The sequence below is a fragment of the Clupea harengus genome, chromosome 10 (assembly GCF_900700415.2).
Source record: "Clupea harengus chromosome 10, Ch_v2.0.2, whole genome shotgun sequence".
Taxonomy (NCBI): Eukaryota; Metazoa; Chordata; class Actinopteri; order Clupeiformes; family Clupeidae; genus Clupea; species Clupea harengus.
In genome coordinates this window covers 24,733,589-24,745,817 of record NC_045161.1, presented here as the reverse complement: position 1 = coordinate 24,745,817, position 12,229 = coordinate 24,733,589, and the positions used below count along the sequence as shown (strand labels likewise).

General features: G+C 43.4%; 1 protein-coding gene across 1 annotated transcript in view; it reads left to right on the top strand.

Annotated features, from left to right (window-relative positions):
- The first annotated feature begins 210 nt into the window (after positions 1-210).
- cyfip1 (cytoplasmic FMR1 interacting protein 1) overlaps positions 211-12,229 on the top strand; it is a 50,074-nt gene continuing 38,055 nt past the window's right edge. Inside the window, exons 1-4 of the mRNA XM_012821800.3 lie at positions 211-514; positions 10,319-10,439; positions 11,185-11,274; positions 12,177-12,229. The exon at positions 12,177-12,229 is cut by the window's right edge and continues 25 nt beyond it. Coding sequence (XP_012677254.1) covers positions 10,323-10,439; positions 11,185-11,274; positions 12,177-12,229 — 260 coding nt within the window. The 5' untranslated portion in view covers positions 211-514; positions 10,319-10,322. The remainder of the gene's footprint in view (positions 515-10,318; positions 10,440-11,184; positions 11,275-12,176) is intronic.

Genomic DNA, 12,229 nt, shown 5'->3' with positions numbered 1-12,229 from the left:
TTATGATGTTAATGCGTTTTTCCACGTTTTGTTACTGTGATCTTTAAGAATTTTAATATTTTGGACAGATTCCATCATGCAGATTTGTAGCTGTTGATTGGCTAGTTTAAGCAGAACCATCCTCTGTCGAGGACCCTGGGCTTCTCTGTTAAGAGATCCTTAAATCTGTATATGACTGACTTCATGGCAAAAACAACTGTACTCCAGGCTAGATAGTTCCTCAATGCCCCTAGTGGATGTGTGCTTTAATGCGGAGTTGAGGTTTCCTGTTGCATTTCCCTATTACAGTGAGGCAGGAACTTCCAGTTCGACTTCCCCGCCTGCCTGCGATAACATCGGAGAGGCAAGATTCCACCGCAGCTAAGAAAAGTTTTAACGTTAGCACTTTGGAAAAGTTTCACTTTAACAAGAACCTCAGGTGGATGTAATGCATTACATCTAAACGCTAAGAGCCGTCGTTAAATGGATTTGTAAGCCGACCGAACGGACCATTTTCCCTGGAAAAGAAGAAAGGGTGGGTACTTTTACGAAGTCAGCTGTGCTAGCTGGGATAGGTATCCAACGCTGCCGAAAAGTTTGTTTCATTTTGCGTGCGGACTTTCTGTTAGATAATTGTTCAACTTTGCGTTTGAGTTCTAAATACTCACGAACAGCGTTAGTTTTGAGCAGGATAAAAAGACAGGTAAGTGGCAAAAGGCCAAGTTACAAGGAAATATTGGTGAAACTACGTTCACTTATCTCACATAACTCTTGGGCCTGTGCTAGCTCGTGTGTGACTAATCTGCAAAGGTTTGGCTATGGATTAAAGAAAAAACATAGATATGGAATACTGCCCCGCCTTTACCTCAACTGGAGTACGCAAACCCCTTCTGCATACCCAGCTTGACATATATATCAATTCATCTTTTGTGGTTGGATGGAGTAAAAAATAAAATGTTGATGAGTTTAAAAAAAAAAAAATGTCCACAAATGGTTACGGCTAGCAAGCTTCTTCTTCACCGCCCGTGCCTATTCATTACCTCTGGGCAAACTCCAGGACAAGCGGGGTAACATTTCTAGCATTTTCAGCACTATTTTGCGTCGGAATTTTATTTAGTCAGTGCCCTTGTGGCCTGTCAGTTTAAAGCTGCCAGAATTGTATCGTTGTCAAACATGGGAATATATCAGATGAAACATTCTTTTCTCGTAGTTGTTGAAAGTAAAAATGCATAACCAGTACTTATTCAAAGGTTGAAAGTATAATGATTTCTGACTGGCAAACATTCGTTCCTCGGTAGTTAGATTAATGACCTAAAACGTATTTTTTACACGAACCACAGTCAATTATTTTTAGGGGATGGTCTCCAGGCTGAGTCTAAAATACTTTGGAGTTTGACATTTTTTCCCCCCTCAGGCATCCTAGTGACACAGTTTGAATAAGATGCAAGCTGTCTGACTTTGGAACTCAAAAGGAGTCACCTAGCCTATACAGGAGTTTTCCATTCTGTCTTTAACCTTTACAGACTAGTCACTAAATTCACATGTATGAAGTAATGAATGAGTAAACTATAGCCCTGTCTTGGAAGAGGAACTGCATGTATTTGTGGTTGCTCATGTTAGCCATATTCAACAGCTGTGGTTTGGAAGAAGCGAAAATGGAACGGATTGGGGACCGTGACAGCTGTGCTCAAGGTTTTGGAGCATTTTCTGTGTGTGCGTGTGCGTGCGCGTGGGATGTGTTGTGCAGCACAGAGCAGACACACCCTGCTGTGGCTCTGAATTAGCTGGATCCCCTCACCGCCCCAAACAGATTAAGGCCTGTCTGTCTTTTGGTCACCCTGTCATGAAAGGCAAGGTCAGGCTGACTCATCAGATGGCCTTTCATACCCTCTTGGGGGCCAGTGGTGGGTGAAGGGTGGGTTTTTTAGTAATCAGAGGTGCAGTTTTTCTTTTACTGTCAGTAGTAAATCTGGCTGGTTTTGGGGGTGAAGGAGAACTAGCAGATTCTGGTGAACTTGGCTAGCAGAGTCAGAAAACACCCATGTCCTGTTTCCTACTGAGTTGAGGGCTTCACCAGTGTTGTGGTGTGGGCATTTAAAAAGTCTCTGTGACTCATATCCTCTGCCACATCCTCAGTTTCACTGTTATGTATTTGTTTATATCTGATACTTATATATGGAGGAAGATGTTGTGGCTGGGAGGTGTAAAAAAGCCGCTTTCCTCTCCACTCTATTTGTGGCTGAACTTTTCCACTTTCAGTTTTAGAAAGTGGCTGTTTATATTAGTGCTCAACTATAAACTCCGATTGAATTAGGAGACACATTATATGACATGCCTACACACCCTTCATGATTTGTAGGGGTCCTTCTGACAGAAGGTAATATAACTCGCTTTTTTCCCCCTGAAGTTTCAGTTTCCTTCAGAGATTTCCCCTCATTCAGTGTGATGGTGTGATACGTGGTTGGGTGTTTTCTCTGGGGGGAAAAGGATTCAACTGACTCTGCTAATGATAATATATTTTACATGAACTTACATGTTTGTATGCCATTATTTGGTAGAGACAAACAAACAGGGTTGGTTTGTGAGTGCCTAAAAAGATCACAATGATAAGAATAGACAATATTGATGTATTACCCAACCGTTGAAATAGCTGGAATCAGTTCATTTTGTCCCTTCATTAGGTTAGTCAACAAACCAATGCCCATCTGAAAAAGGTTATTGAATCTGTAGTACAGAGCAGGCTGATGAGGTGAAACTCAGTCATTGTAAGTACTCTGGTATCACAGAGTTTTAGCCATTAACCTTTTTAGCCAGTATCATATCTGATGGACTTGGACTGTTCACAAAACACCAAGCCAGCGCATCTCTTCAGCTGCACAGTTGTAAACACCCTTTAAGTGTTTGTAACCCCCCCCCATTTTCCTTCTGTGAGGCACATTGTGTTACCTCCTGGTATGAAATGCACGGTACAAATAAAGTTTTGTTTTATTATATTTTATTTTATTTGATGTGAAGTATGGCAAGTCAGATGGATGGTTTCATGGCGATCACAGCAGGTAGAATGGGGCTACTGGTTAGATGCTTAGAGGAAATAAGTGGATACAGGTCCGAACAGTTCTCTGTAGATCCAGTGGAATTAAATTAATTTGCTTGTCTTTTACAGTGAGCATCGAGGCTCACATTTAGAGAGAGGACCAGTGTGTTGCTGTATTCTTCACTCTGTCTGCCTTTATGAGCAGGAGTTGCATCGCCTTTGGTATGGTTCTGCCTCTTGATGTACTAGATTGCAAATGCCAGTGGAGAGTACTGAAATCAGGTCCTTGGAGTAGCCAGAGAATAAGGGGTCAAACTCGGTCAGCTTGGCACTCCAGGCAGTTATGCTTTGGTGTGTGTGTGTGTGTGTGAGTGTAGCAGGAGAAGGATGTGAAAGTGCAAGTGCATTTTAATTTGATTATGAGAAGTCATTTCAGGCAGGATAGGGAAACCTGACATGTTTTTCTAATCGCATCAAGCACAGGCTGCAACAGATTTGATAAATTTTGGAGTCACTGAATGATGAAAGAGGGGTGGTGCTTGACTGCAGGTACAATTTAAGAGATATTCCCCCACTGTGTGTGTGTGTGCAGTCTGTAGGCATAGACTGTCTTCAGTGAATCATCTGTAACCCAGATGACCTGTGCACTGAACTCACCCCGTATTAAACTCAGCCCTAGTCTGTGTTATTGATCATTTAGGAGAATGCATATGGCTACGGACATCTGAACAAAGAGTGAGACCGATGGTAGTGATGGCGTTTCACCAGTGACCTCAGTCACCTGGGCACAATCTGGTTTGTTTGCCTTAGATGCCAGGGTGTAACATTGTTGTTTTTTGAAGGGCAGGGTGTGTTTGTCTGGAGTGTGGTGGTGGTGGTGGTGGTGGTGGTGGTGGTTGGGAGAACTGGAGGCACACAGGCTCACTGTTGTCTCTCTTGCCTGCCTGCCATCCTGTCAGGAAAGAACACACATCACACCACACCACACCACACCACCACACACCATAACACGCTAGGCCATGCAAGGTCACACACACACACACACACACACACCGGAGTGTTTCCCCACTCTGCTTCCTTTCAAAGTCTTTCCAAGGACTCCCTTCCTCGCTGGTCGCGTTCTTCAAACCCACTTTGTGCTCTTGAAATGCCTTTTGCCTGTTACACGAATGCCTCTTTCTCGTCTCTTTAAGGGCTAGTAAGGGCAAGTGCTCTGATGATCTGAAGGTAGCCCCAGTGTAGTCTGGCATTAGCCTGTTAAGGCAGCGGTGTGCCGAATGTTCTTGACATTGCAGAGGTTAGATTAATGAGGTTACGTTGGCTTGGAACCAAACTGGCCTCTCTGTCTACTGGGCAATTTGTCTCAGTGGGGAAGAAGCGGGGGATTAGCTCAGCACTATCCTCTATTTAGAAGACTAAGCCCTTCTGCTGCCTCGTGTTGGAGTGATCCTCTTGTGCGCCACAGTTCTCATGCATGGCTGTTTAAGCGCACAGTGGACCCATAAGGCGAGACGTTGTTTTGGGTGGAAGGATGTCGGTGCCATGGAGCCCCCTTGAGTGCAGTCTCCTGTCACTTTCCAGTGCTTAATGTGTTTATATGGAACCTGGTAATAAGTCCAATCCAGGTGTTTTGCAGTGTATACATATTTTTTGCAAGAGTCTTTAACTATTAATAGGTGTTGGTCTATAGAAGTCGAGACGTTGAATCAAAATAAATGACTGCAAAGGGAGGCACAGCTGGTCTTGAAGATCAGTAGAGATGTAATCCTGATGGGACAGTTATTCCCCTAAAATATTCCTGTAATATATTTGCAAAAAAAAAATGCAAAGTGTGATGTATTCAGCCATTGCATACCATAACCTATGCAATTACATGGACGCTGACACTTCGCCCTATGAAAGAAGGGTTTGACTTTCCTACTGCCTGTTGGATTTTAAATAAATATCATCTATCAAGGTGCAGGTGATAATTTTACTATGGTCTGATGTACAATGCTCATGTTCAGCCTATAAGAATTTTGTAGTGTTGTGCATAATATGGTTGTTGTCCATATTTTTCCCCCAAATCTGTTTTGTTGGTCACTTTGTACAAAAGCGTCAACTTAGTACCATAACCATTTTCATCCTTTGTGTCTTGAGCACAGCTGATATGAAATAATACATGCTTTTTATGAAGGCTTGAGGGCTATCTTTTGGTTCTTGTGGATTTTGTTAAACACAAACTGCGTGTGCAAATGTGTGCTGTAGACAGATGCAATACAATTATAGTTTTAAGTAATTATGCAATTACAGCAATATTATTCCATGGAAACAGTGTGTCAGTTGAATAGAGTAGACGTGTGAGCTGACTAACATTACTTTAATGAACAGTATAGCAAATTCAAAACTGATTTTGGCTTAAAACCACCTCCCTTTGCTCTCCTGAAGTCCATCATTTTAGTTCTACACACACTGCAGTAGACTACATGTCTGTTGCATTTTGGGTTACCTGTGATCCAGTAGCTATGGTTGTTTGTTATGGGGGTTTTGGTTAGTGTAGTCCAGAATGTATCATCTCCAACAACTTCATATCCCCTTTTTTGTTCCTTCTGCCTCAGTTCTTTGCTGAGAGATTGAACTGTTAACATAACAATATCAGTAGACCAAGTAAGGTTCTGTATAATTGCCAGCAGTTGCATGTTTGTTACATTTTCACATATCCCAATGGTCCACAACTTTTGTATGATAGCGGTTGATGTGTAGTCAAATGCTGCTTTTTCTTTATTTTTACTTGCAGCTGAATTGTATCAATTTCGTTTCTCACTACTACCATGTTAAACTGCATGTGTTAGTAGCACACAAAGCAGAGAGCTAGTATAGGAATTGACTGTTTTGTTTGGCTACAATTCAGTGTAGTGCATGAGACGCAAGACACAAAACATAGTTTGCTTGAATTAACTGGTATTTACAAACCAATACTACAGCAAGACCAATTAAATCATAGCTTGCTTGTGCTGTCATCGTTTACGCAAAAAATATGAATGAGCTGTCTGCAGGAGCGATGAGTAAACACAAGCAAAACCTCAGATGAACCATGCATTTATTGCACAAGGCACTAATAAGCTTAGTTTGCTTGAATAAACGGATGTTTTTTATTATGGTATGATGTGACCGAACCAAACCAGCAAGAGAAAAGAAATCATAGCTTGCGTGTGCCATCATTTATTAGGCCAAATATGGGTAGAATGAATGAATGAATTAATTAATTGCTCTGTGGGCATTAAATGCTAATTCTTTCAAATGGAAATGTTGATTCTGGACACCTAAATTGAATATCAAATTGTATAATGATAGTCCTGTAAACTGATTTGTTTGCCCCCACCCCAAGTCCCCTTAAACGTTGGGTATGTGTCCTCTTTAAATACCTATTGCGACAAAGGCCTAAATATACAGCACAGCAATAGCAGATTGATGAGTAATGGAGTTGCTCCTTGTGGAGTTGGCCAGACATGACCAGACCTGCAGGCCTAAAGGAATGAATTCCTACTTCTTGCTCTACAAGGGATTTTCTCTGGCAGAGACACTGTTAACCTTGGGTTGAGCCACGACTATGTACTCTTATGCTTATTTGCTGCTCTGGTAGACGATAGTTTTTTGTGTTTCGGTTTGAGTTTGTGTCTGTCCGAGTTCTCCTGTGAGTTTCTGATGGTCTCGGTTTTTATCTCAGCACTGACCTCCTAAAGGGGAAGTGGATCGAGAGCTCTGTCAGTTTTGAGCAACGCTTCCTCTTTCTCTCAGGAGCAGGAACATAGGGCCAGGGAAGAGTGGTGTTCAGGTCCAGTTGATCTTTACATACACCTTCTCACATGGACAGTATCAGAGCTATGCAATCTCTGCTAAAGTCGTGCTTTATATAATTGGAATTTAGAATAACCATTTGTGTGCAGCCTACCTACCCTCTGGCTCATTAGGTGTGATGCTCGTTTTGATCTAACTATGGGTGTCTGTCAACTCTTACTGGGCCTATGTATGGGGTAATATTGCTGGTAGCGGTGCAAAGTTCTCCTTTAAACCTCAAGAGGTTCGTGTCAACCATGTCTGGTTTTGCTGCAGTAATGTAAGTGCTAGTGACGTTGGCATAAGTCACCATAGCATTCAACTGCAAAATAACGTTATCATTACGTGATGGAGGCTAACTTGATTGCTGGTTTATTTGTTAAACATGAAGGCAGTTGGCACTTTCTCCTTCGTCATATCTCACACATTCTCTGGCTATAGCCTGTTGCTGACAGTAAACAGTTAGCCACAAAGCTAGCTATAATGCCATGGTTTGTCAGTGGAAGTTAACGTTACAATAACAAACGTTAATGAACGATAAACATATATGTAATTGTGCCCTGACTATGTAATGGTTAATATACCTGTGATTTGAGTTCTTAGTAGCTAGTTTAGTTGTCTCACAGTGCTATAGATCACACTCAGTACCGGTACTTAATATATAATTTATCAAGGAGAGCTTTAGTTTAGGCGATAGTTATTTAAACAACATTATGCCCCATCTTGATCAGAACTCTTCAGTCACGATGCTAAATTATCTTTATATGTCTCTGTTAATGATATATCGGCTGATATTCTTTTTTTATCAGATTTTTAAATCCTAAAATATCTAAATTGGTATCATTCTTTATCAGTCGGTCTCTATTTTCAATCACTCTTCTGTCTCAGTCTGCTCCAAGTGCTTACTGATACAAACGTTGGTCTATTGTTAGGACTCTTAGTGGAAAAAAAGAGAAGCGTGTTCATTTTCAAAAGTGCTGGCTAAAACACTTGCTTCCTATGTGGGTTTGTCTGGAGATCACAAGACACTGACCTCCAGCCAGCCAGCCAGCCATCCTCTGCGAGTTCTGCCAAAGAGAACCACACTGGCTCAGACTCGCAGTGCATATCAGCAAGTCTCCCTTCACCCAAGCCAGTTGCCAGTTCCTCAACTTTGCTTGCTTCTAGAGGGCACATTAATCTGATGGTGTGAGGAAGGGCTACCATTGCCTGCCCATGCGTCCGGCTGTGGGCCTGTTGCATGTAGGGGTCAGCATGGGATGGATTCTTCCGTCCCAATTTTGCCCGCACTCATGAGCATGTGCTCTGCGTAAAAAAACACCAACCTTGTGCCTGTTTATGTGTTTAACTTGGGTTATTGCTTGTTGCTTTTCACACAAATACGAATAACATTCTGTACTTTAGGGAAACGTAAAAAAAATGTGAGCCAATTATATTTATTTATATTCTGCGGAAGTCCCTCAAGTCGTTTCGTGCTCCCACTCCCGCACACACAATCAGTTTCTTCCTGTCAGCACCAGCACTCCGTAAACAAACCCTGTCCCACGCCACACACTGCTGCGCTGGGCTCCACGGTCCTCTTGTGCCCTGCCGCTGAGGGCATGTGCCACGCAGCTGTGTGCGAGGGCACAGGCTGCATCTGTTGAGCCAGATAAAGCTGCTCTGTGCCGCCAGTCTGGCCTCGTCTTAGAGCTCCTCAGTGCCAAATCCAATGTTGACAGGCTTTAAATTTGGTGTTCACTCCGCAGGGCTGCCGGGACGCTTTTAAAGAAGGGTTCTTGCTGTCGAATATGGGTTTGTTGTGCTAAGATAACAAAATGGGGCCGAATTTACTGTCGGACACTGGCAAGTCTGTTTGTTTTGTTGTGGAGTTGTTTTTGTTGTTGTAAAGAAACACACCAGGAGTGTAGGCAAAATAGATTCAGTTGAGTGATATTTTGCATCACATGAAGTGGCAGGTATGGGTCCTTTATTGACTCACTTATTTTAAGTGCCCACAGAACACAGTTGGAATCACAATATATCAGAAAATCATGGTATAATAATAATTCTTGATGTTGTGGAGTCATGTTCCAAAAAACATGATTAAGTCAGAACTATGGTGCTTCCCACCTTAAGACCATTGGCTCACTTAGATGAATCAGTTTTAATCGCATTGGGATTTCTCCCAAATTATAGTTAAGTGAATGTCTCTGCCATTACACAGGATATTGGATGTTGAATATATATACATATATATTACATAGTTTATTTAATCAGGTGCAGTGTGTGTTTTTTTTTTTATTTAACTAAGGAGCCATTTTAAGACGGTACTCACATCGAACAGCATTTCAACCTGTTTAAAACCTGCGCCGTGAAAACAACAGAAACCCCTCACTGTCTCAGGCCATCCTGCTCACATGCCTTGGCAGTGCCATTTAATGCTTTCTCTGTATTCCACTGTGTGCTTGACGGACCTGCTTCACCAGAGCCAGCGCTGTGGGCATGAGCAGGATCAGGATCTCTCTGAGCCCCACTAACACCCTGCTCTCTCTGCAGCATAGGGCCTGTGGATGTCCCTCACTGACCCCCTTCACATGCCCACAGCCTTTTGTCCCGGCCTGTTGTCCATGTATCCATGGTGATCTGTGTTTTTTTATTGTGTCAGTCTTTGATTACTGTGTTTTGTGTGTGTGTGTTTGTGTGTGTGTTTGTGTGTGTGTGTGTGTGTGTGTGTGTGTGTGTGTGTGTGCGCGCGCGCCAGTTTTGATCTGTGTGGCTGGCTATTGGCCTGCGGCTGCTCGTGAAGTCCTTCATCAGCATTTGCAAAACAGAGGCCCTTCTCTAATCAGCCCATTAGCACTGTGCCACACACTATTCACACACACATGCGCGCACACACACACACACACACATATGCACACACACACACATGCACACACATACATACACAGACATATGCACACACATGCATGCACACACGCACGCACACACACACATACATTCACATTCACACATTCAAAAACACACACACATATTGTACATACATTCACACACTCACACATGCACCCTCCCTCAGTCACCCACTCTCAAATATGTTTTGATCACAAGGATATGAGCCTTCCATTTGTGTTACCATGGTTGCAAGAGGAGCAAAACAAATAAAAACACTTCCTTTTCTTTCTTTTTTTTTTTTTTTTGGTGTGAGGCGAAGCGGCTGTCAGTCAACATCAGGCAGCTAAAGCTTGGAGCATTGCTTCCTGTGGCTCTGCGTGTCTGTCTGTCTGTCAGTCTGTCTGCAGCCTCACGTCTCACATCTCACGTTCACGCCTCAAGGCTCGCTCCTCCCTGATTCACGCCTCTTTGAGTAATACTTTTTGTCCCGTGAAACAATGGCCAAAATCTGCCTTGTATGTATGTATGTGTTTGCTCCACATACATGCGTGTGCGTGTGCGTGTGTGTGTGTGTGTGAGTGTGTTTTCCTGACTGTCTCTTCCTCTGTGTTTCAGGACCATGGCGTCCACAGTGACTTTGGAGGATGCCCTGTCCAACGTGGACCTGTTGGAGGAGCTGCCGCTCCCTGACCAGCAGCCTTGCATCGAGCCTCTGCCCTCCTCCATCATTTACCAAGTAACCCCACACACTGCGCCTGTTGTGTAAATAATTATAATAATCATAATAATAATAATAATGACAATAATCCGTTTTATTTGTAGAATACATTTGTAACATGATTAACTAGGTGCTTTGCAAAACAATCTAGAAGGGCACTTGGAGAGTGCAGACCTCCACCAGAGCCAGTAGTGGAGCCTTGTCAGAAAATCAGACAGAATCTCGGAATGTTAAAGAAAGTGCAATAGAATTAATGGGTTCTTCCTTGGCCCATGATGCATCCCTATGCCAAGTTTCATGAAAATCGACCGGGTAGTTTTTGTGTAATCAAACAAACACTAATGAACACATAACCTCCTTGGCAGAGGTAGTTAATCAGGGCAATGCAATATCATGAAACTAAGAAATTAAGTAAAGCAAATAAAAAAGGGAAACTTTTGTGAAATAAACAGAGATAAATAAGGTGCCATGAGAATTAAAGTTCGAGCTGACCTTACAGTTACAAAGACTAAGGCTGTTCTGATGTAACCGCTTGTAACACTTGCTCTCAAATGAAACTCGGGCATAGCAGTTCACCAGACACCAGAGTTTGTGATTTTATAGTTGTAGTAGTAGTTGTTTCAGTGTTAGATCATTTGAAGAGGGCTGCATTCTCACACTTTTTTGGTTGTTTATTTGACTGATGAAGTTGGCGTTTGATGCTGTAAATTTAATTCGATGTGACGCATGACGTATTAATGCTGTGTTTTCGTTTTACTTGCAGCCCAACTTCAACACCAACTTTGAGGACCGCAATGCCTTCGTTACTGGGATTGCGCGCTACATCGAGCAGGCCACCGTTCACTCCAACATGGTAAAGCAGCAGACCCCTCCCCCCCCCCCCTTTCCAGTCTTAGGGTGATGTAGGGTGATCAACCTTACACTGGGGCTTGTTCATTTACGCCCACTCTGAAGGGCCTTGAGTCCATAAACACCTAATTTCCTGACCTGGAACAATAAGCCACCAGAACTGGGGACACAAGCTGCCATGCCAAGGGCTTGTCGCAGGGTTCAATGGCATCAGGAGGGCCTCAGGAAAGGGACATTGTCCGCCCCGTCAGCCCGAGCCAAGGACCCTGGCGAGGCACGGCAGGGCCTCCCAGAATGGCCCAGTGATAAATGGGTGCTTTAGCATGGTTAGTGCGGTGGAATAGAGGCCCAGTGTGCTCCATTAGTGAGGGGTAATTGCCACCTAAGAGGCGGCGGGCTCTGATCAAACGGCACTCTGTATGCAGAGCGAGGGGAGCCTGCTCAAGCGTCTAGCTTGCTGCTGCACGGAGACCGCTGTAGCACGGCACAGTTGTGTGTGTGTGCATGTAATGTGTTTGTGTGAGTGTATTGTGTATGTGTGTGTGAGTGTGTGTGCGCGTGCATGTAATGTGTTTGTGTGAGTGTATTGTGTATGTGTGTGTGTGTGTGTGTGTGTGTGTGCGCGTGTGCATGTAATGTGTTTGTGTGAGTGCATTGTGTTTGTGTGTGTGTGTGTGTGTATTCATTCATGCATTTAACTCATTCAAATCATTTTGACCATTTTGCCACAAATCATCAGTGCAGTTACCGATGAGCTGTAACTGTGACCAGTAAGGGGGTCTTCCACCATGGCTGAAGAGAACTCTGCAGTGAAGTGTGGTGCAGAAGTGAATGCACTGACTGCTGGAGGGTCTGGGTGGCTGACTGTCTGACTGTGTGTGTGTGTGTGTGTGTGTGTTTGTTTAGAATGAGATGCTGGAGGAGGGGCAGGAGTACGCTGTCATGCTATACACCTGGAG